Raw genomic sequence first — 23,657 nt, 5'->3', positions numbered from 1 at the left:
GCCCACACCCCACTGCATGGGCAGGGTGGCCCTGCGGGAAGGGGTCACCGCCTTCTGTGACCTTCTGACACAGGGAGTTTCAAAGCTTCTGCTTGAGCATTTTAAATACTAAAATCCCCCTCTGGGACGTCCTGTGTTCCTCGCTCTGAGTCGCACATCCTGTCCCCTCTCTGGGGTCGCCTTTTGTCGTTGGAACCCAGCTGTCAAATCCACACCTGCGGGGGTCTCGGGCCTCTTGTTCCCCGGCTCTCCCGCGCCGTCACCGCCTCCTGTGGCGTGTTTCTTAACGTGCACAGAGCGCGGCACACGCCACCTCCTGGCAGAGCTCTCCAGCTGCCTGGTCACCAGATTGTCCCAGAGAACACTCGTTTCCCACATCCTCGCTTTCTTCCTGTGTTGTTAGTATACCAGTGTCAGCCTCTGATTCTGCTTGAGTGGGAACAGGTGTGAGTCCAGGTCTGCAGGGTGACCGGGGCCGAGGCGTGCTCTCGGGAGTAGCAGGCAAGACGCTGAAATGCACTTTGCTCCAAATCTCAGTGTTCGCACTAATTGGACCGATTGTGAGGCTGCTGACGGTACCTTGGTCAGCCTGTCTTCTTTGCGAATTTTGCTGTGGGTTTTATTTTATCTCCCCACTTTTTTTTTTTTTTTTTTTTTTTTTTTTCCCCGGTATGCGGGCCTCTCACTGTTGTGGCCTCTCCCGTTGTGGAGCTCAGGCTCCAGACGCGCAGGCTCAGAGGCCATGGCTCACGGGCCCAGCCGCTCCGCGACATGTGAGATCTTCCTGGACCGGGGCACGAACCTGTGTCCCCTGCTTCGGCAGGCGGACTCTCAACCACTGCGCCAACAGGGAAGCCTCTCCCCACTTTTTTTTTTAATCCAGGTAAACTATTGTACCTTTTTTGTTGCAATATTTAAAACATTGAAACTTTACTTTTCAAGTAGAGGATGTAAAGTACTAACTCCACCAAATGCTCCTTTAAGAAAAAAAATCTAAAGTCTACAAATATACAAAATAGAATTTTAAAAAATTTGTTGTATATATTTTTAAAATTTATTTATTTATTATTTATTTTTGGGTGCGTTGGGTCTTCATTGCTGCACGCGGGCTTTCTCTAGTTGCGGCGAGAGGGGGCTACTGTTTGTTGTGGTGCCCGGGCTTCTCATTGTGGTGGCTTCTCTTGTTGCGGAGCATGGGCTCTAGGCCCACGGGCTTCAGTAGTTGTGGCTCGCAGGCTCCCGAGCGCAGGCTCAGTAGTTGTGGCGCACGGACTTAGTTGCCCCACAGCGTGTGGGATCTTCCCGGACCAGGGCTCGAACCCATGTCTCCTGCATTGGCAGGCAGATTCTTAAGCACTGTGCCACCAGGGAAGTCCTTATGTTTTGTATTTTTTAAGCTAGAGGACCTGGCTTAAATACGTCCTTAGCATAAATAAGCGTTTGTTCTACTTACCATGTGCTTGGAAATAATTGCAAGTCAATGCAATTTTGAAGCTGTCGTGCATTTATTTGAGGCATAAAATATTTAAAGAAGCCAGATTTATATCCTGAGCTAAGTCAGAAATGGCATTTGGAAGACAGAAATGGAGAAAGAATCCAAGGGAATGGCAGTTTGAGAACGATAACTGCTTTTTTCAAATACCTTTGACACCCAGGTTCAGCGTTCCTGAATTACCGTGTGTGATATATGTTCACCCTCTCTTTCCAGTAACATAGAAATGTCCCAGGAATGTTCAGGTTGGAGAAGAACGCAGGGTAGTCTTTATTCTTTTGCTGCCTTGAGATGAGGTCCCAGCAAATGACGCCTTTCCTTGCTCTGGGCAGCTTCCATCTTAGACCCTGAAGCTCACAGCTTCTGGTCGCATTGGACACCTGTAAGTCTAGGAGTGTTCACATCAGCTCTGGAAGGGACGTGCTCGCAGGTCTGCATGGCCTGGGTCAGACCGGGGCAGATGCCAGTGTTACTTCCTGGGAATGGCCAGGGTCAACCTGGTGCATGACCAGGACAGTCAGGGACTGAAAGGGCAGGGCCTAAGGTGTGTCTGGCCATGGGTCAGTTTATCTGATGGGCAGATTCCTGGCTGTCCCTGCTCCCCAGATGAGGCCCCTCACCTCCGGGCTCAGGGATGCCCCTTCAGTGGGAACTGTCACGAAGGGCTTGCAACAAACCGCACCATCGTGGGGGTGATGAGTGCTGACTTCTGGGCTGCCGGCTGGCTCCTCTTAGGTACACAGAACCCAGATGGCCTGCGTGTCATGGTGGCTTCCAGGAGGGTGGGCAGGGAGGCCCTGCGGGGGTGGTGGTCCTGGAGAGCGGCCCTCCCAGGGGCCAGCGCTATACAGAGACCCTCACCCTAGTGGCCTCAGGGACTGGCTGGGCTGTGCTTGTGCTTGGGATCTAGCAACCTTCGACTTGTGGTGTTTTTCTTTGAAGATTGGACAGATGAGCCAGGCGGGCCTCCTGGAGCACCTGAAGCTTGAGAATGTGTCCCTGTCCCACCAGCTGACGGAGACCCAGCAGAGGTCGATCAAGGAGAAAGAGCGCATCGCCGCCCAGCTCCAGGGCATCGAGGTGGGGCCGTGCTTCTGGGGCTGCGGTGTGTCAGTGTTGTCTTGGGGTTTGTGGGTTTGTGTTTTTTTGTTTGTTTGTTTTTTTGACATTGATCAAGGTTAGGAAAATATATCAATACATACACCTATACGTAAACATTAGTACTACATGCGTGTGTACGTATGCGTACCTTTTAAAATACTCCTTTGAACCATGTGCAGTGATCTGAGGTTTCAGGATTCTGTTCCTCATGTTCCCTGTGCGCTTGTCCCCTCCCTCGTCTCTGCATTGTCAGAGGTAACCTGGGCCTTCCTCCGAACTGCCCGGTTCCGGCCTCAGCCTGCGTTACCATTTCCCGCTCCAACAGCCACGTGGACAGGTTAGGACCGTGTCCAGCCGCCTCTGTGGATTATCCCAGGGTAGGGAGATGCAGTGGCTTTGACCTTTGCTCTTTGTCAGCTGTGAGACCCTGGACTTCATATCTTAACTCTCTGGGCTTTGCTCCCTTTTCATTAAATATGAATAATTATACCTTCTTAATAGGCTTGTAGGGAAAAGTAAAGAAGAAAAGGGGTACACGGCATCCTGGCATTGTGTACCGAGAACCTCATGGTCACACGGAAGGTCGGTGTTCTGTGACTGTGGTCTCCCATCTCCCCACTTCTCTGCACGTGCTCCTTTGTCCTCACGGATGACGTGGGTGATGAAAGACAGTCGTGTTGTGTCAAACACATGCTTCAAGGGCTCAGTGTCAAAGAACTAAAAAGATTCTAAGTTATAAGCGAATGTTTTTTCCCTAAGAAAATTCCTAGATGTTGGATCTTATCTACATAGTCAGGACGTAAGGAATGCCATATTTGCCCCACGGCCCCTGGTCTCTAGTCTTACCAGGTGGCATCTGGAAGTAATCTTGTGGGACTTCCCTGGTGGTCCAGTGGTAAAGAATCTGCCTTCCAGTGGAGAGGACATGGGTTCTATCCCTGGTGACGGAACTAAGATCCCACATGCCACGGGGCACCTAAGCCTGCACACCACAGCTACTGAGCTCGCATGCCTCAACTAGAGAGCCTGTGTGCCGCAATGAAAGATCCTGCATGCCACGACTAAGACCCGATGCGGCCAAAAATAAATAAATAATCTTTTTTGAAAAAAGAAAAAGGAAGTAATCTTGTGAAAGAGAATGTGCCATGTATCACACCCCGAGCAGCCTGTCTTCACGCAGGTGGCGGCGGTGGCGGCTGCGGCGGTTTCATTCACCACTTTATCCCAGTTCTTAAAACTGGCTTGTCTGCTTGCTTCTATCTTCAGCCAGGCCTGAGGGTCGGCAGGGGAACCATGGGTGGAGGAATCGGCCGGTGGCCTGTCTTGGCATAGTGGGAGGGCGCCAGCTTTCTGCCCCCGTCCCCTCGGGCCCTCTGTCTATGGGTCATGGACAGGATGGTGCCGGGGGCGATGGGTTTGATGATGCTGGTGGGTTTGCCTGCTGAGGCTGTAGCTACAGGTTATCCTGCTTTTTAAAAAACGCTCTGTCTTCTGGGCCCAGGCTGACATGTTGGACCAGGAAGCTGCCTTGGTGCAGATTCAAGAGGCGAAGACGATGGTGGAGGAGGACCTGCAGAGGAGGCTGGAGGAGTTTGAAGATGAGAAGGAGCGGCTGCAGAAGGCGGCGGCTGCGGCGGCGGCCCTGGAGCAACAGCTGGAGCAGGCGAGCTCCGCGCGGGTCTTGTCGCTGCCTGGGGCCGCGGCCGGCCTCACGGGGCTCCTTTGTGCTGGTCTGTCCGTCACATCGACAGACCCGGCGGGGGTTCACTTCGGCCCGTGGTCTTCTGTGCTGCAGCTTTACGCAGAAGGCTGCCTCCAGAGCATCACTCCAGGCTGTTTAGAACCCGAGCACAGAAAAAGTACAAACTCCGGGAGCGTGCAGTGTTTTCGTTCAGGTGCGGTTACATTGACTCTGGTTCCTTTTTCCCTAGGTGAAGCTGACTCTGCATCAGCGGGACCAGCAGCTTGAGGCTTTGCAGCAGGAGCACCTGGGCCTGCTGAAGCAGTTCGCCTCGACGCAGGAGACTTTGCAGAGCAGGGAGCGGGCCCTCGGGGACCTGCAGGTGCACTGCGACGAGCTGCAGGCCGGGCTGGAGGAGCTCCAGGGGGAGGCCGCTGCCAGGGACGACGCCATCCGTTTCCTGCAGCACGAGAAGACCGTCTTGGAGGTGGCTGTGCAGGCGGCCCGGAGCGGCAGGGAGGAGTTTGATAGAGAGGCAGAATGCCTGGAAGAGGGTGCCCAGGACACGTCAGGAACTTTAGAGCAGTTGACCCAGGAGTTAGCCATCAAGTCCAGCCAGGTAATGCAGTTTGCTCTTACTGTGTTACGAGTGGAAATCACATATACGAGAAGTAACGCTGATTGTTTGGTCCTTTGTTTTGTTTGTTTGGTTCTTTTTTTGAAACATGGAAGAATGCTTTCAGGGGAGGGCCCAGGGCTCAGCTGGGGAAGGGGCCCACGGCAGCTGATGGGGTACTTCCGGTCCTAGGTTAGTGGCTGGGTGTGTAGATACCTGGCTGAGAACTGGGAACCGAGTTGTTTGGGGCTTTGAAAGTAATCTGCCAAGAAACACCAGCTTCAGTGCACCTATGATGAGGAGCTCAGACTTGGGAAAAGCAGCATGGAGCTTTGGTTCTTTCCTTCCTGACTGCCTGACCGCAGTGCAACCCCCTGGACGTGTCAGCCGGACGGTGGGTGAGGGTGGGGAGACGGCCGAGGGTCTGAGTGTGTGCACATGTGCGCACGCCACACCCGGGAGCTGCCATGCTATGATGTGGGTGAACAGTAAACAAATACAGATGGAACAAGAAAGCTGCAGGGTGTGGAGGAAGTAGGGTTAGTGTCGGGAATGGTTTTGTCTTCGAATCCCACTCCATGAGCGTCGAGGACAAGAGGAAGTCGGCATGTTTTCCCTCCAGGAAGTAGGTGCGATTTCTCTGCAGGTGCTGACCCATCTGTAACCTTCTAGGACAGGAGGCACGGAGGCAGGTCATTGACGCCTCTGAGCACACGTGTTCCCGTGAGGCACAGGGCCCTCCTGGAGCCATCAGTGTAATGTCTGCACACATGTCCCTCATAGGTGGGGCACCTGCAACAAGAAGCTGCCTCCCTGAAAAAGCAGGCGCAGAAACTAAAGGAACAGTTTCTTCAACAAAAGGTAAGAACGTGTGGTTAGTTTTCTTTCTGTGAAACAAGTGCATGAAGAAAATCCTGTATGTTTAATCTCTTCACTGGAAGGAAATCATTCAAGAGGAAGGTAACAGCTAGACTCCAGCTTTTTTAAGGCACTTCACTGATTATGAGATACACTCCTCACCCCTCCCGTTTTTATACCTCTGAAGTCAGGTGCATTTTCAGGGTGGGGTTGGCATCCGTATCATGCGGATCATGCCCTGCTGGCACATCAGAGTGAGTGCGTGTTGCTTCCACAGCGGCCGGGCCTCTTGCTTGACGTTGCTTTGAAAAAAAATCACACCACGATCCAGCACTGAAATAAGGCACTTCACATTAGTGAAGCCAGTTCTGCTGTCTGAGGAATGGGTGCAGAGCACCGCCAAGGGTCTGAGGAAGGGCAGCCGAGGGCGTTGTAAGCGGTGGTGGGTTTTATCACTGAGATGCGAGTGGGAGTGCCTGTCAGAAGCCAGGCAGGGCAAGTGGAGCCATAAGGAGTGGCCACATTCCCCCGAGAAAGCGAAGCAGTCAGGGCCCCCAGCGGCTGGCATGGCTCCCCTGTCCATCACCCAGTCCCGTTTAGGTATGTGTCTCAGTGAGTGGTATCTCGGATTTGGTGAAATATATATCTTTAGCCCCAGAAAGGTATATAGATAAGTGGTGAGCGTTTTTGTTTAAATGGCTTGACCCCTTGGAAGACCCGCCCCGCGGGCTGCAGCCTCCGGCCTGTTGGGCAGGTGATGGTGGAGGCCTACCGCCGGGACGCCACCTCCAAAGACCAGCTCATCGGTGAGCTGAAGGCTGCAAAGAGGAGGCTGGACTCGGAGGTGAAGGAGCAGCGGCAGGAGGCCGTCCGACTCCACGGGGAGAAGAGGTCCGCGGAGGTGCAGCACTTGCGTCTGCAGAGGGAGGCGGCGCAGGCCCGTCAGCAGCTGGTGGATCTCGAAGGGCACCTCCAGTCCACGCGGCGGGAGCGTGACGAGATGGAGATGCACTTACAGGTCTGGGGACGCCTGTGACTTGGGAAGCTTCAGGCAAACGGGCCTGGGGCTGTATGGTGGGTGGGGCGGGGCCTGTGGAGAGGTTCTGGAGAAACAGGCTAGAGTAAGGCCCTCCTGGAGCTCAGATCCAGGCGGAGGAGAGCCGCGGGGGGGGCTCCTGAGACAGTCCGAGCCGGCGTTTGAGCGGGCACCGGAGAGAGGCGGCAGGGGGCACGGGGAACGTGGGCCGTGTTGCCTGCAGCAGCTGCTTTGGGCTCCGGGCTTTAAGGGCAGTGGGGCCGCGTTTGCTGTGCACGCGCCAGGGCCCCCGTGGCCGGCGGAGTCTGTGAGAGACCGTGGTGGCCGTGCCTCTGAGGGTGTCCGGCATGGGGCTGGGGAGCGGGAGACCTCAGGCCGGATGCCTGCAGCTGAGGAGCATTTCTGAGGCAGGCGGTAGACCTGGGGAGAGCGGTGGGTGGGGTGTCAGACTGAGGGCTCCATCTCACGTGTGACGTGTCAGAAGTCCCCCGGAGGGCCGGGCAGGGTCCAGGGAGGCAGGTAGGCTGGAGGCCGCAGCTGAGAGCCATGAGGGTGCAGGCGGGACAAGAGGTCCCGGGGGCTGTGGGGAGCCAGGGGCTGGTGGGACCCCCGCAGCTGCGGGACGCGGGGCTCGTGGCTGCGAGGGCCGAGCTGGTCCTGGGGGGACGGTGCTCATTGCACAGGGGGAGACGGGGCAGTGGGCAAGACCAGGAGGGGGCGTGAGGCCACCCCGAGGTGCTGGGAGAAGCCGGGGAGGGGACCGGGTGGGAGCTGTCACCTGAGGCGTTCTCGTTGGCAGCTCTTCCCGGCTGTCCCACCAGCGGCCTTGACGCGGGCGGTGCAGGACCCTCGGCCTCCGTGAAATGGCTACTTATCGCGGGGTCCTCAGCCAGGGTCTTCCTCAAAGCCCATGCCCTGCAAGGCGGCCCTGAGAGGAAGCCAGTCCGACATTTGGGCTTCAGGTGGAAGGCTTGGCACTCCTCATTTTGTCTTTTCCTCCCTTTATTTGAAGTCTTTGCAGTTCGATAAAGAGCAGGTGGCTGCTCTCACGGAGGCCAACGAGGTGCTCAAGAAACAAATAGAAGAGCTGCAGCAAGAAGCCACGAGGTACGCGGGCGTGGGGCGTGCACTGGCAGGAGGCCGGGCGGGGGGTGTGAGCTGTGCGGGCCCCCCCCCCAGCACTGTCTGTCCAGCCCTTGCCGGTCTACAACAGGTGGCCTGGGAAATCAGAGTCCAAGTCTAAAGGTGGAAAAGTGATTCCGTCGTGATCTGACGGTTACACGTGGCTGTGCTAACACATCCTTTCGCAAACACTCCTCGTGTGTTTTTGTTTTCATTTGACTTTTCGTGTCAAGCGCTTGTGGCAGCGCCCTTCGCAGCGCCAGTGGGCTGCCCAGGGCAGACACCTGTGCTCGTTCGTCCTCACCGGCCTGCGCCAGGCCCTTCACCCCCGTGGCGTCCCACACCGCTCTGCTCTGTCAGTGCTGGTCTGCTGTGAGCCTGAGTGTTGGGTTTCTTGCTGCTGATCAGGAAGAGCGCTGCAAACCTTTCTGTTTGGTAGGAGAGGAGTCTTCTCTGTCTCCACGAGGTGGTTTAAGCAGCTCCAAGAGGGGAACAGGACAGATGAAAGCACAGTGCTGGGCTCTGTGGGGGACACCCACCGACCACATCCTGGGGAGTTGGATTCTGGGCGGCTCAGTGCTGGAGAGCGGGGAGCTGGGGGCAGATGAGGGTGGAGCTTGGATGGAGACGCACTTGGCCTTTGCTTGGTGTGGCAGGTGGGTCGGAGGTGAGCTGAGACTTCCTCCTGTCTCTGCCACGCCCCAGGGCCATCACCGAGCAGAAGCAGAAGATGAAGCAGCTGGGCTCAGACCTGAGCAGCGCTCAGAAGGAGGTGAAGACGAAGCACAAGGCCTATGAGAACGCCGTGGGCATCCTCAGCCGCCGCCTGCAGGAGGCCCTCGCGGCCAAGGAGGCAGCCGAGGCCGAGCTGAGCCAGCTGAGAGCCCAGGTGGCCAGCGGTGGCGGCAGCGACCACACCCTGCACGTGGGTAACCCGCCTACTCCGCCGGGTTGCGGAGAACGGTGCAGGGGGCTGCGGGGCCATGACGTGTACAGGCACCTCCCCTCCGAAACCCTCCTAGGAGGGTCTAGAAAGGAGGTGTGGGGCCAGCGTGTGGGCAGTGTTTCTTCAGAATACCTCGTGGTAGCAATGTGACCGGGGGCTCTGACGCTGCGTTTGACCCCTGTGAACGCATGCGGGGCGCTCGCCCTGCTGGCCCCGGCCCTCCTCATGTCTGGGGAGGAGGTTCTGTGAGTGCCACGCGTGGGGTGTGAGAGGGCTCGGGGTGAGGGTCGAGGGGTCCAGGACAGCCTTTTGGACAGGTGACATCTGAACTGGCCTTGCGTGAAGGCAGGCATCTCAGCAGAGCGCAGCTCCTGTGTGCTGGATCTTGGGAGGCACGGGGCCAAGTAGGGGTCTGGCTGGAGGGGCTGGGGGCCGGGGTCAGGGAGTTAGGAGTGGACCTTCCGTGTGACAGAGAGCAAGCTGAGACCTGGCCACTGTCCAGTCGGGAGGACCCGAGGCCAGGAGAGGCTGTGACGGTAGCTGAGGTGATGGGAACCAAGTGTAGGAGCTGATGGGAGGCGTCTCGGAGGCCAGCGCCAAGGGGAGGGCAGGTTGCTGATGGCTCTGCCGACAGGCGGCCCTTCAGATGGACAGCATGTGCGACGTGGTGGAGGGAAGTGCCTGTGAAACGCTCGGGTCCATGGTGAGGGCCGAGAGCCGCTGGAGCTGCTCCTCCTGCCATGGCGTCCTGAGTGGGAGAGAGCCTCTTGCTTTGGGTTATTGTTTAGGGTGGGGACCGGCAGCAGGGTGGGTGCGCGCAAGTGTGTGTGTGTGTGTGTGTGTGTGTGTGTGTGTGTGTGTGTGTGTGTGTGAGACCGCCTCCTTTTACTTTGGCTAGTGGGTATAGAATTCTGCGTTTGATCGTATTTTTTTCTCATCTTTGTTTCTCTCTCCTCTCAGTTTAAGAATTTGTAAGTTGGAGGACACTGTAGCATAGCGTGGTGTTCTCTTGTCAAAATACATAAATTCAGTATTCCCTCTCACGTGCTTACTTCTTACATTGGGAGGGGGAGAACTTACTCAATTGCAGTTTCCTTTTTACTTTAAAATCTGTTTCTGTTTAATTCTTCGACTTACATGGTACCAGCAATGGGTGTCACTGCCATGCAGTCTGTCACCCCCTTGCTGCCCAGCCGATAGCAGCTGGGCAGAAGCACTGCCTGGGAGCCAAAACCCTGGTTCAGCCTGTACTTGGGCCCTGGTGAGGTGGGGTCTCAGCTCGCCCACCGTGCGGGTCCTCAGTAAAACGGAGGCCGAGGGTCACCTGCAAGGACCTCCTGCGCGTCACAGGGAGCTCTGCTCGGTTCTCTGTGACAGCCTAGATGGGAAAGGAATCTGAGAAGGGATAGACACAGGTATGTGTAGCTGGATCACTTTGCTGTACACCTGAAACTAACACAACATTGTTGATCAACTCTACTCCAGTATAAACTAAAAAAAAAAAAAATGAGGCCTATGGGGCTTCCCTGGTGGCACAGTGGTTGAGAATCCGCTGCCAATGCAGGGGACACAGGCTCGAGCCCTGGTCTGGGAGGATCCCAGGTGCCGCAAAGCAACTAAGCCCGTGTGCCACAACTACTGGGCCTGTGCTCTAGAGCCCGTGAGCCACAACTACTGAGCCCACGTGCCTAGAGCCCATGCTCCGCAACAAGAAAAGCCAGCATGGTGAGAAGCCCGCAAACAAGAACAAAGAGTAGCCCCCGCTCGCCGCATCTAGAGAGAGCCTGTGCACAGCAACGAAGACCCAACTCAGCCAAAAAATAAATAAATAAATAAATAAAATTTATTTTTTAAAAAATGAGGCCGAAGTGAGGTAAATGGTAGAGCCTCCCTCATTAGGACGGCTCTGTGGAGAGACACCTGTGAGGTGCTCAGATGAGCGCCTGCCCCACAGCAGCAGCAGGAAGAGTGTGTGTGCGTGTGCATTTGTGTGTGTGTGAGAGCACGTGTGCGTGCACACACGTGTGGCATTGGTTACGTCGTACCTGGTGCAGCTTAGTTGCCACAGATGATAATTGGTAGCTCTTATCTTTCTGTGTTTTCAAAGCATTAAGTGAAAAAGTTAGTGAGTCATTACTGTGTGGCTACCTGGTAGCTGATTGCGTCCTGTAAGGGAGAGGGAAGGCTGCAGAGAGCCCATCACCTGTCACGTGTGGTCGCAGCCTCGCGCCGTCGGGGCCGAGCCGGGCTTCTTGGCGGGACCCGTGACCAAACCCACCTTCTGTCCTGGCCCTCAGGAGCGGGTCCAGGCCCTAGAGGTGGAGCTGCAGGCTGTGGGCCATAGCAAGAGGATGCTGGAGGGGGAGCTGCAGGAGGTCATCACGCTGACCAGCCGGCAGCTGGAGGAGCAGCGGGAGAGGGTGCTGGAGCTGGAGGACGAGGTAGGCGGACGCCGCGCAGCCCCGCGTGCAGGGCGGTGCCGCTGACCCGGGTCTCTGAGCGCCCGCCCTGCTGGGCCCGTGCACACGCACTGCACCAGGGCCCACTGTGCCCGCTGCCTCTCCAGTGTGGCAGGCGAGACACCGGCTTAAAGGGGCTCGACCCTTTGGAGGAACTCCACATAACTCTCAGGCCCAGACGGTCGTGGCTTCGGGTGGTGCCACACGAGCAGCGTGGTGGTGTCACCTAGGGCTCTGCACAGGGTCCCAAGGTGGCTGTCGGGAGCCGCGGGGCTGCGTGCAGAGTTGACAGTTGTCTCTCACACTCAGTCCAGGCCCGCCTGGTCTCCACAAGCCCACGGTCCCCGGGGGAGAGCTGGGCCGTCGGCCGTGGGTCCAGGAGAGAAGGGGCGTGGCTGCGGCAGCCTTCCCAGCTGTGAGGCGAGGGCCCTCGTGTCCGGGGCAATGCTCGCCCGTGCGTTCTTGCGGGTGGTGTTAGCTGTTCAGTTCCTGGCGTGCGAGGCGCTCCATGAGCCAGAATGGGCAACTCCCTGACATCACGGTGACTTTGGTTTGTTTCAGCTGCAAGAGTCCAGAGGCTTCAGGAGGAAGATAAAGTGCCTTGAGGAGTCGAATAAGAAGTTGGCTCTGGACTTAGAGCATGAGAGAGGGAAGCTTCTGGGCCTTGGACAGTCCAGCGTGGCCCTGAGGGAACACAACGGCATCTTAGAGACAGCTTTAGCCAAGAGGGAAGCAGACCTGGTCCAGCTGAACCTGCAGGTATGGAAACTCCTTTGCAGCAGGAGACTTGCTGCAGGCCGGGCAGCCCTCCGAGGGCTTCGGCTGTGTGGTCTGCATTTGGTCATCACAGCCACCTGCAGGGTAGAGGCCAGAGAATCTGCTGGAGTCGCAGCCCCTCTGCCAGCCCTGAGGCGGGGGTGGATCCGGGGAGCCTGTGTCTCCCCGCAGCTGAGCTGTGGAGGGACTAGGCTCAGCCCATGAGGTTCCTTGTGGGCGGGCGACTCCCGGAGTGTGGAGGGGACCCTTTCCCAGCTCAAGGCAATCATGCTGTGCGTAAGTGACTCCGACCCGAGGGCCGCCTGTGGTTCAGCCCTGCGGTCCAGACCCCAGCGGGGCTCTGCCTGCAGACCCCGCTGCTAGCTCCTCCACTCTGCAGCCCCTCTGGGCGTCTTGGGGAAGTCTTCACATGCGTTCAGCTCCCCATCCCAGCCCACGCCTTGAATTCACCAGAGTTCAGGACGCTTGCTTAGTTCCCACTGCTCCCGCCCCGGGCAGCCTTGCTGCGGACGCGACTGCGGTGTAACCCTTGGTTTATACGCATCTTTTGGGTTCCTGACAAGATGCCTGAATATGATCATATGGTTCCTGACAAGATGCCTGAATATGATCACATGGTTCCTGACAAGATGCTTGAATATGATCATATGGTTCCTGACAAGATGCCTGAATATGATCATATGGTCGATGATACTCCTGTGATCTGAGATTTCGGTTTTGCTCACGGCGTTCTCCAGAAATGGAATCCTCACTCCTTTCCTGGCTTGTACCCTTGTTGGCAACATGTCATGATGTCTTGAGCCGCCGTGACACTAGACTCCCCCACATGGCACTGATGAGAGTGGCCCCTGCTTGCTCCCAGGGCTCTTCAGGCTTTGGAAATTTGACGTCCTTCCTTCCTTACCACTCTTGGAATGTGCTGTAGGTGCAGGCAGTTTTGCAGCGCAAAGAGGAGGAGGACCGCCAGATGAAGCAGCTCGTCCAGGCCCTGCAGGCTGCGCTACAGAAGGAAAAGGTGATGGTGCACAGCCTTGAGGAGCAGGTGTGTGTCTTCCAACCGGTTCCAGGTTGCAGCCTCATAGAGCCTCTGGAATGTAATTTTTTAATGTCTGAAAACTGAGTTTAGTACCCTTGACACATGAGTTCCCTTCCAGGAACTTAGAGTGTGAATACCTTTGCTGACGTGTCCAAGGACGGGGTGTCATCATTGGGTTGGCGACGGCGAGGCTGGAGAGGGCCCCCACCCTGTGCTCATCAGTGAAAGAGTGTGTGCCGTCGTGCAGCTCTAAGATATGTGCACAGAGCTCCGTAGCTACATATTTTGCTGGGGAAAGATGCCCTGCACGTAGTGTGGAGTTAAAAAGCAAACCGCAGAGCAGTATGTGTTTATTTGTGTTAAAAAGGCAACCAAGAAAGGTGGTTCTGGAGACTCGTGGCCACGTTGGGCATTTGGAGCAGTCTTCCTGGCTGCTCCTTTCCACGCTCAGGTGTTCACCAGTGCATCAGGTGGTTCATCCCACAGAGGGGCCTGCCCTGGCCACCCTGCGAGCTAGAGTGGACCTCAGGCCGTGCACTTTAAAATCTTTACTGTCGTGATGCCTCGTCTGTGGTTTCTGTAAAATTCTTTCCTCGTTAGACTGTAAGCTTCCTGGGACGAGGTCTGCGGCTTGTTTACCCTCATGTCCCCAAGTGCCTGCACAGAGCAGATGCTCAGAACATGTTTGCCATTGGCGCATTCATGCATGTGTAGGTGCATGTGACCTGGGCTTTGCCGCGTTCTTTAAAAATTTCTCCACAAAAGTACACTAGAGATAGAAGGAAATAGTTCTTTATTTCCTGGGTGAGACAGTAAGACATTCTTTTAAAGTGGAACTACTTTTAGGATATGTTAAGAATATTTTAACATGGACAATTATTGGCTTATTCTTTTTTTTAAATTTATTTTTGGCTGTGTTGGGTCTCCGTTTCTGCGTGAGGGCTTTCTCTAGTTGTGGCAAGTGGGGGCCACTCTTCATCGCGATGTGTGGGCCTCTCACTATCGCGGCCTCTCCCGTTGTGGAGCACAGGCTCCAGACGCGCAGGCTCAGTAGTTGTGGCTCACGGGCCTAGCCGCTCCGCGGCATGTGGGACCTTCCCAGACCAGGGCTCGAACCTGTGTCCCCTGCATTGGCAGGCAGATTCCCAACCACTGCCCCACCAGGGAAGCCCCTATTGGCTTATTCTTGACCCACGTTTGCCTCACCTGCAGCTGATGTTTTATCCTTGCGTGGAGTTGCTGCACGTCTAATGGTTCCGAACTGAGTCAGCCACACTCCCTACTTTTCTATCCCCACCTTCCTATCTTTTGCTCTATACTCAGGTATCACTTAGTAATTTTATTCTCACCTTAAAGACGTTGTAACTAGGAGATTTTTAACTAAAGGTGCTGGGGGGATAATGTATATTTCACTTTGATTTCTTTTTTTAAGGGCAGTAATTGTAAATTATGCTTATTTATTCCTCTAAGTGCATTTGGTCTGATTGTCTTGATGGTAAAAATAGTGCATGCTAGTAAAAATTTTTAGTGTGCACGGAGATTAAAGTACAGATCATCTTGAACCTCTGCCTAGTGACAACCACGGCTAATATCTTCTATTGGAGTTTTTTTTTCCATTCATGTATGAGTTCTTTCTATATTCATCTGTCATATACTATAAATATTTCTACTAAACTTCTTTGAAATGAAGTGCTTGCTAGTGCAATTAGACAAGAAAACTAAACTGTTGGAAAGGAAAATGGAAAATTTCGTTATATTCTGAGAATTTGCTTGTTTTCTCAGAAACCTTGAGATAAACTGTTGTTAACTATGAAAAAAGCTAGTTACATCCTAAATGGATAACGAGCCATAGCTTTTTTACAGGTAGATGGTGTGATGGATGGGAAGGTGGGTTCCTCCCAGATACATGAATTATGAATACACGTAACAAGAAATATGCAGATATACTTGAGGAAGACGGTAACAACTCTCAGACCAAGAAAGTTGGGCACGTTTGTTCGCGCAGCAGGTGCTGCTGCGTTGCACACTTGAGGGCCAAGCGTGTTCCTGGACGGGGACCTTGGAAGGCTTTGGAAGGAAGGCCTGCAAGAGCAGCTAGGATGCAAGGGGTTGGGCGGCGGCCTCTACGAACCCAGGCACGTCCTGTGAGGCTGCGCCTCTGTCCTCGATGACGCCGTGTCCTTTTTCCCAGGTTGCTGCCGCCCAGGCGGAAGCGGGGCACAGCCGCCGCCATTTTAAGGCCGCCACCTTAGAGCTGAGCGAGGTGAAGGAGGAGCTGAAGGCCAAGGGGCAGGAGGTGCAGCGGCTGCAGGCGGAGGCAGACGGGCTCCAGTGAGTGCAAGTGGGTGGAGCGGGGTGCTGCCACCATCTCCAGCTCCAGTTAGTGCCTTCAATGCACCAGGGCCCCCGTGTCCTAGCAAATCGCTGAGCACTCTGCAGGCAGATCTAAAAAGGAGAGAGAGAGATCCGATTGCTGTCTCAGGATGCCGCAGCTTACGTCTGAAGCTTTGGCCCTGATGCTGTGTGCTCCCACTCTGTGCCTTGCTGGTTCTTCTCTGAGAAGAGAGAGCCCTGGGGGCTGTGCTCATGAAGACCCAACGCAGCCAAAAATAAATTAAAAAATTTTAAAATGAATTAAATTTATTTTAAAAAAAAGGCACACAGTTAGCTCTCCCACTCGGAGGCTGACGCCCCCACCCCTTCCCTTAGGATCCCCGCCGTCACATGTGGTCTTCGAGGCACCTCCCCAGCTCCCCTCGGGCTTCCCTTTGTTGCGGTGTGCGGCTCCCACTGGGGTGGCCTTGGCCCGCACTCATGTAGGCACGTGTGTTGGGCACTGCACGTGCGTCGATCCCTCCCATCATAATCCATGAACTGGGCTCACAGAGCGTCCCTCCCCGGGGGTTGTGAGGATTGTTGAGCTAGTGCATTGCAGAGCTCCTAGAACAGTCCCTGCCCGGGGTGAGCAGTAGGGCAATTTTTGTCGTGATGAGTGTCACCCAGGACGTGTAACGTCCAACTGACAGCATTTTTGAGTGGGAAGGTAATTGGAAGAATGCTGTAATTTCACTCTTCCTTGTTCTTTATGCTAGGATTCAGGAGGGGAAACATTCCCAGGAGATAGCACAGTTCCAGGCAGAGCTGGCAGAGGCCCGGACCCAGCTCCAACTCCTGCAGAAGCAGCTGGATGAGCAGCTGAGCAAAGAGCCCGTAGGAAACCAAGAGGTGACCCGCCGGGGCGGCTTTACATCTCCAGTTAACGGGACTTACAGAGCTAGACTCTGCTGGTTGACGCATTCACTTCATTCTCTGCCTTCTTGGAAAGGGATATTTATTTTTTCTAAGTATGATATTAAATGATATGCAGAGATATAGCTAGAGCAATGTTATAACGCAAGAAAGCCATCTTAAAATGCTTTTGGTCGTGTGACTTTGTCCCTTCTCTAGATGGAAAATCTCAAATGGGAGGTGGATCAGAAAGAGAGAGAGATGCAGTCCTTGAAGCAGCAGCTGGACTTGACTGAGCGGCAGAGTAAACAGGAGTTGGATGGAACACGGCAGTCATTGCAGGTGCGGGTCGCGTAAGCGCTCCGGGCAGCACTTCTCCAGCTCCTCCCCGGACTGTGCCGGGCAGCGTGCTCGGGGCGCAGCGGGAGTTCTCCGTGGGTCGAATGCTCCCACCAAACCGTTTTGCAGACGTTATCCCATTTCAGAGAGAAGCCCAGGTCAGGCAGCTGAGGGGCGCTGAGCAGAGACCAGAGCCCCAGAGCCCCACCCTGGGCTAAGCTGTGCAGTGTGGCCCAGAAACGGGATCTCATTAAGTCCAAAACATGAGACAGTTCCATTCGCCAATCTGTGATAAGCTTCTCTACGGAGAAATCTAGGCACAGTCTTGACTGCTCGAGGAAAGGGTCGGAAACGGGACTCCGGCTGGGATCCCTGCTTGTCGGTGGACAGCTTGAGATAACCCGGGCTGACTTGGATTCTGTCATAGGGACAATTAGGCTTTTCCAGTAGCTGATCTTGGAGTTTAAACAAGGGTTGGGTTCATTGTCAGATGTGGATGTGGGCCTGTTACCGGCCCCTCGGCAGAGACTCTGAAGTGTGGGTGGGAACACTGAGGACAGGACTGTAACTGGATTCTCCGCAGTGTAGACCCTTGGAGAGCAGTGGCGCGGGAGGGGAGCGGCTCATGAAGGCTGAGAGTTCCAGCCCCTTGGAATTGCGACGTACAAACTAAGATTTGCGCAGTGTGTTTAAGACCTTTCAGTTTTTCTTTTTTAACTTATGTGGGTTATACATTTACCACTTTAAAAAAATTTATTTAATTTATTTATTTTTGGCTGCATTGGGTCTTCGTTGCTGTGTGTGGGCTTTCTCTAGTTGTGGCGAGGTGGGGCTACTCTTCATTGTGGTGCGCGGGCTTCTCACTGTGGTGGGTTGCAGAACCTGGGCTCTAGACTCGCGGGCTTCAGTAGTTGTGGCGCACGGGCTTAGTTGCTCTGCAGCATGTGGGACTTCCCGGACCAGGGCTCGAACACGTGTCCCCTGCACGGGCAGGTGGATTCTTAACCACTGCGCCACCAGGGAAGCCCAAGACCTTTCAGTTTTAAAAATCTATGACTTCTTCACTTTCTTTAGAATATTAAATCTGAGCTGGAGATGGTACGGGAAGATCTGTCCCTGACCCGGAAAGATAAATTCATGCTTCAAGCTAAAGTGTCGGAACTGAAGAGCAACATGAAGACGCTGCTCCAGCAAAACCAGCAGCTCAAGCTGGACCTGCGGCGGGGAGCAGCCAGGATGGTACTGGGCCCATCGGGTGGTGGGTGGGGCCTCCGGAGATGTGTTGGTGGGAGGCTGGCAGGCTTTCCAGTCAGCCAGCCAGTCATGGAGTTACATTAACCAACACTGAGTGACGGTTGTGTGAAGATAGATGACGATGGGGTGTTCTCCTTGGACCACAGGCCAAATCTTTTAAATTTAGAGCCTTTTCCGACAGAATGTTTGCCTCTTTCTATGAATTTAGATGCCATTTTATTGTACTATGCTTTATAAAGCAAATGAGGGCATGGTTTGCTTGTGTTAACAAGAGCCCCTGGGCCTCTAGGTGAGACCAGCTAGGACACAACAGCTGCCAGAACAGGCTCAGGGGCCCGGGGACCCCGAAGCAGCCGTCATGAGCTCTGCTCAGGTTATCTGCTTACCCACCATCTGTTTTTCTACTCAGTCTATGTAAATATTTTGCAGGTGCAAAGAAGTCACTGAGAATCAGAGGTTTATTTAGCATGGTTTGCTTATCTGTGGAAAAAGTTTGAAGTCCTAGGAAGGGGAGTCTTATGAGTTGGAAAATTGACTTAATTCCGTAGGGAAACTCAGAGTCAAGGCCATGGTCTCTCTGGACAGCTCCCACCACGAGCTCTCATTTAGGGGGCTCTGGGCACTCCGGCCTCCTGAGGAGCCAGGGTTGTAGTGTTGGTTCATGCGTTAGAAGAAGGTTTCTATTCAGCCAACATTTCTTGAACCCCCGTGGCTGCCAGCTCTGCCGATTTAGAACGAGTGGGAGGTGCTTCCCCAGAAGCCCAAGGGGAGCTGGGGAGGCGCCTCGAAGACCACGTGTGACGGTGGGGACCCTCGGGGAAGGGGTGGGGGCGTCAGCCTCTGAGTGGGAGATCTAACTGTATGCCTTTTCTCTTTTTTAATAAATTTATTCATTTTAAAATTTTATTTATTTATTTTGGCTGCATTGGGTCTTCGTTGCTTCATGGGCTTTCTCTAGTTGCTGGTGAGCGGGGGTTGTTCTTCGTTGCGGTGTGCAGGCTTCTCATTGCAGTGGTTTCTCTTGTTGCAGAGCATGGGCTGTAGGTGCGCGGGCTTCAGTAGTTGTGGCACGCAGGCTCAGTAGTTGTGGCTTGCAGGCTCTAGAGTGCAGGCTCAATAGTTGTGGCGTGCAGGCTCAGTAGATGTGGCTCATGGGCTTCAGTAGTTGTGGTACATGGGCTCGGTAGTTGTGGCTTGTGGGCTCTAGAGCGCAGGCTCAGTAGTTGTGGCGCACAGGCTTAGTTGCTCCGTGGCATGTGGGATCTTCCCGGACCAGGGCTTGAACCCCTGTCCCCTGCCTTGGCAGGCGGATTCTTAACCACTGCGCCACTGGGGAAGCCCCTAACCGTGTGCTTTTAAAAACAGAGAAAGGAGCCGAAGGGAGAAGCCAGCTCTTCCAGCCCCGTGACGCCGGTGAAGATCCCTGACTGCCCCGTGCCGGCCTCGCTTTTGGAGGAGCTGCTGCGGCCCCCGCCTGCTGTGAGCAAGGAGCCCCTCAAGAACCTCAACAGCTGCCTCCAGCAACTCAAGTATGACTGCTCTGGGCTCTGTCTCGTAGTCTTTACAGATAAGTTGCAGGTCTCAGTTGGAAGAATCTTCCCTGTTGCCAGCACCGCACGTCCAGCAGGGGCGAGCGGCTCCGTGGTGTTTCTTGGTGGTGGGCTGGTCCCGTGCCTCTCCCTCCATCTCCAAGGTGGGAGCTGCCCGGGGCTAAATGACCCTGCACACCGAGCAGTGGGAGGCCCCCGTCTGAGGCGAGGGCAGGTGTGGCTCTGGCCCTGTGAGCGGACGCCCTGCAGGACAGACCCTTGGCTCTGTCTTTCCCACGTTCTCCCCGATCGGCGTGTCAGCCTCTGTGTGGTGCACAGGAAAGTGCCCAGAGTCCCTTTCGTGCTGTCCCAGGAGAGAGGCCCGACGGGCCCCCGAGGGTGCGCGTGAGCGACCTGCCGTCAGGGCCGGGTCCGAGGTGGCCGGCTGTCTTGGGGGGTGGGGGGGAGACAGCACCCCCCTCTGTGATCTGACCGCACGCCTCCCCTGTCTCCCCAGGCAGGAGATGGACAGCCTGCAGCGCCAGATGGAGGCACACGCGGTCACTGTGCACGAGTCGCTGTCCTCGTGGACGCAGGGGGACCCCGCCAGCCCCTCCTGCCTGGGCGATCACGCCAACCCCGGAGGAGACACGGAGCAACACGGTCAGAGCAGGGCCACGAGAGAGCACTTTGGAATGGGGACCGCGGAGCATCCCCACCCCGAGTGTTTGTAGCTGACCGCAGGAATGCTCTCTTCTCCGTGTTATTTATTTGACTGTGTGCTCTATTGTCTTTCTAAGAGATGAAAGTTAAGTTTTGCGTTGGCCGTTACAAGGCGTAAAGTAACAAAACGAGAGCCGAGAATTAATGATAGTCATCTACAGGTCACAACCAGCTTTTCCCACGAAGTGACCAAATCTTAAAAACCTAATTTAGGTCTCAGTGAGACATTTTGAATGTGTCTGAAGGGTTATTTGCAGAAGGAGGTATCTTAGGCCTGATGGTAGACGCTGCTCTCGGACGGTCGCTGGCGGAGGCGTTGCATGGCTGCGTCCAGCTTCTCACTTTCCTGTCTGATTCAGAAAGAACTTTCCTCCCTGCAGGAGCGAGACTTCGTTTGCACCTTTGGTTTTTATTTTATTTTGTTTTGTTTTCAATAGCCATCTCTCCGTAGAACGTGTATATAAATACCGGAAATCATAATCTAATCTTTAAAAAGTATGTGCTCATATTATTTAAGAATGACCCGAATTGTCTTTTTATTGATTGCCTTTGGAAAATCTGCAGTTAGGAAGTAACGTATATGTAGGATTTAGGAATGTCAGAAAATTATGTTTTAAGAAATGTAATTATTTTATTTACCTTCTAAAGCCAAATATTCTTAGCAGAAGTTCTTTGTTATTTTAGTTTCACTTTATTTTGAGGGTCTTTCCTTGCCATGAGTGCACAACGCCCACGTGTTTGACCCCTGGCCCTGCATGGCCTCGCTCACCTTGGCCAACCCCCGGGCAGGCCTGATGGCCACCAGGACGCCCACATAGACACCACGGTCAGCACACGCTGACCTGATCCGTGAGGCGTGGGGAGAGGCCTGAAGAGAGGAGGGGAGGGGAAGCGAGGAGGAGGAGCAGGGCCGGGGCTCGCGCGGGCTCCAAACCAGGGAGCAGGGCTTCCCCAGGCCTCACACTTCGCTCTTGTGTGGCAATGTCCGCCAGCGCCTGTGTGGTCGTCAAGAGATATGCTGGCCTCTGTGCGGTGACAGCCTTCAGAAGGGTGAGGAGGCCCTCGACCCTCTCATCTGGAGAGCAGCGAAAGGGGCAGGTCAGCATGAGAGGGTCTCCGGAGGTTTATTTGAAATCAGACACCCCAAGTGTGTGAGGTCCCGCCTAGAGTGACTGTGAGACTCGAGGTTTGTAAGCTTGCCCCTAGTTTGCTAAGATGATCTAAAGTAATGTTCATTGTTCCAAGTTAGAGAAGAGAGAGAGAACGGGTCTGTGTGGCCCCCTGTGCGGGTCGGCTGGGCTGAACATGAAGTCTGCGGTGTTACTGAGCAGGCCAGACACACTCGTGTCACCGCATCACCTGGGTCTCTCTTGTGGAGAAAACAGCGTGGTGTTTTTATTCTGCTTGTGTTCTCTCACAATATGCTGTTAGAAGGTTAATTGATAAGATTAAAGTAGCATTAATCACAAAGATGTTTAGTGTTTAAAGAAATTCCCCAGCAAGTATCGGAACGTCTAAAATATGTATATCATCTGTACAGGGTTAATCTTGGAAATTATACTTGAAAACTTTATTCTGCTCTTCATTTTAAGTTGGAAATCATTTTTGACAAAATTGTTTTCATACCATTGGAAAGAAAAATGGTAATTTATGTTCTTATTTATTTTGGCTGCGATATCTTTTGTTTTAATTTTAGAGCAAAGAAATCACACTTAGCCTCATTTTGTAGCTGCTTTCTCGCTCCTTGCTGAGGTCTTCCAGAAAATCACAGTGTATCTTCTTCCTTAGGAAAGGATAAAGGAATCCTGAGTATATCCATCAAGAGAAAGCCAGTCTCTGTTCCCCGCCCCTTTTCCTTCGTCGAGTCACCCTCCATGTGTGTACGTGCGTGCGTGCATGTGTGCGCGTATACGTGTGTGTGTGTGCGTGTACGTGTGCGCGTGCGCACACCTTTAGCAGCAGCGCCTCGTCTGGGCTCCTGCTGTCATCCTGTGCCAGCTTCATCCTCTAGTTCTGTGCGTGCCTGGCCTGCCCCCGGCCTGAGCACTCTGGCTGCCATGTCCTCCTGTGTGTGCCCCTCGTGCTGTCACGTCTGGCCTGTAGTTCCCGATCAGGGGCCCTTGTGTCTGGGCTTCCTTAACAGATCACCCTGAAGGGGGAGGTTGGACTGAATCACCTGCTCTTGGTTTGCCGCGGGTTTCTTCTCTGAGGGGCTTTACTGGCGCTCCTGTCTCCCAGAGCTTGAATCTTTAGTGAACAGCATTTGAAATATTCTTCCGCTGTGGGCAGATGTGGGAATTAGGAACTGCCTCATGGAAAACAGCAGTCAACTCTGGAGCACCTGTAGAAATGCGTTTGCTGTTGCACTGTTTGTGTATGTTGTTCATCCTGTATGTCGTGTCCTCACTGGAGAGCATGTCAGCTTGGACACTTCGTGATGTTGTGACTTGATTTTCTTATGTTCCAAAAATAACTTACTGCGAGTGGTTATTGTTGATTTTTCCACGGTACACATCAGATAGATGCCACGGATCTTTTAGGTTTACATGCCTTTGTTCTACTATTTGGAAGGTGTAACAGGCAGTGTCTTTGATGAGATGTGAAACTGGCTCACACTGTGGCCTGGGGTCCAGGTGCCAGGGTGGGCCTCGAGGAAGACAGCCTGTGGAATGCTGCATTAGGAAAATTCTCATTCAACTCCTCCTCAGTTTAAAGACTTTTCTTGGTATAGGGATACTGCAAAAGCCATGGGCCTGCAAGGGCACCGTGACATATATTCCTACTTCTCTGAGTATTTTTTTAACGAAAATTAAATGTCGTGTGTAAAGATTGCTAGTAGTGAAAGGGACCAGCAGATCTGAAAGAGAAATGTCCTGGAGCGTCCCCAAGGGCCGTGACGTGCACAGGGCGGGGCGTGTGAGAGTCTCTCGGAGCCTCACTCAAGTTCACTCACTCCCCGCAGGGCGCCTCTCAGTGTATGGTGGTCTCAGGTTACAATAGGATCCTTGACGGGAATGCTTCAGAGGATCTAGAAAACTCGGTGGTTTTAAGTTATTCATGTTTAATAAAAATTTCCTCATTAAAAGGGAGTCCTCAGGTTGGGGCTGTTCAGGGGAAAAGTGTCACCATGCACAATGAATTGTAACTTTAAAAAGCATGTTGATTTTTTATAAATTTAAGTGTGCTTGGGAATTCCTTGAATTTTGTGCAATAAACTATTTTTTGTTAAAGATTTTTATATTTCTTTGGGGTGCTTTCGTTGTCATATATATATTTTGTCATAATTGGGAGCAACTTTTATCTCATGTTGTTACCAACTCTGTTCAGATAACTTAAGAGAATTTTATTGTTCTGCCAGAGTTTCAGACGGCCGTGAAATCTATCTTCTCGTGGCTGCTTTTGGCCACAGCAGGAGGGTAGCGTCTCGCCGTGTTTCTTCCTTCTTCACCCGCACGTCACT

General features: G+C 53.9%; 1 protein-coding gene across 2 annotated transcripts in view; it reads left to right on the top strand.

Annotated features, from left to right (window-relative positions):
- GOLGA3 (golgin A3) overlaps nt 1–23,429 on the top strand; it is a 44,642-nt gene extending 21,213 nt beyond the window's left edge. For both annotated transcript variants that reach the window (XM_067014407.1, XM_067014408.1), the window contains exons 9-24: nt 2,435–2,572; nt 4,095–4,256; nt 4,525–4,893; nt 5,674–5,751; nt 6,503–6,766; nt 7,797–7,891; nt 8,612–8,831; nt 11,150–11,293; nt 11,873–12,070; nt 13,014–13,130; nt 15,316–15,455; nt 16,217–16,349; nt 16,572–16,694; nt 17,766–17,930; nt 19,311–19,474; nt 19,992–23,429. In XM_067014407.1, the coding sequence (XP_066870508.1) occupies nt 2,435–2,572; nt 4,095–4,256; nt 4,525–4,893; nt 5,674–5,751; nt 6,503–6,766; nt 7,797–7,891; nt 8,612–8,831; nt 11,150–11,293; nt 11,873–12,070; nt 13,014–13,130; nt 15,316–15,455; nt 16,217–16,349; nt 16,572–16,694; nt 17,766–17,930; nt 19,311–19,474; nt 19,992–20,208 (2,727 nt within the window). In that variant the 3' untranslated portion in view covers nt 20,209–23,429. The remainder of the gene's footprint in view (nt 1–2,434; nt 2,573–4,094; nt 4,257–4,524; nt 4,894–5,673; nt 5,752–6,502; nt 6,767–7,796; nt 7,892–8,611; nt 8,832–11,149; nt 11,294–11,872; nt 12,071–13,013; nt 13,131–15,315; nt 15,456–16,216; nt 16,350–16,571; nt 16,695–17,765; nt 17,931–19,310; nt 19,475–19,991) is intronic.
- The last annotated feature ends 228 nt before the right edge of the window (nt 23,430–23,657 follow it).

The sequence above is a fragment of the Kogia breviceps genome, chromosome 15 (genome assembly GCF_026419965.1).
Source record: "Kogia breviceps isolate mKogBre1 chromosome 15, mKogBre1 haplotype 1, whole genome shotgun sequence".
NCBI classification, from domain to species: Eukaryota; Metazoa; Chordata; class Mammalia; order Artiodactyla; family Physeteridae; genus Kogia; species Kogia breviceps.
This window is presented reverse-complemented; position numbering and strand designations above follow the sequence as displayed.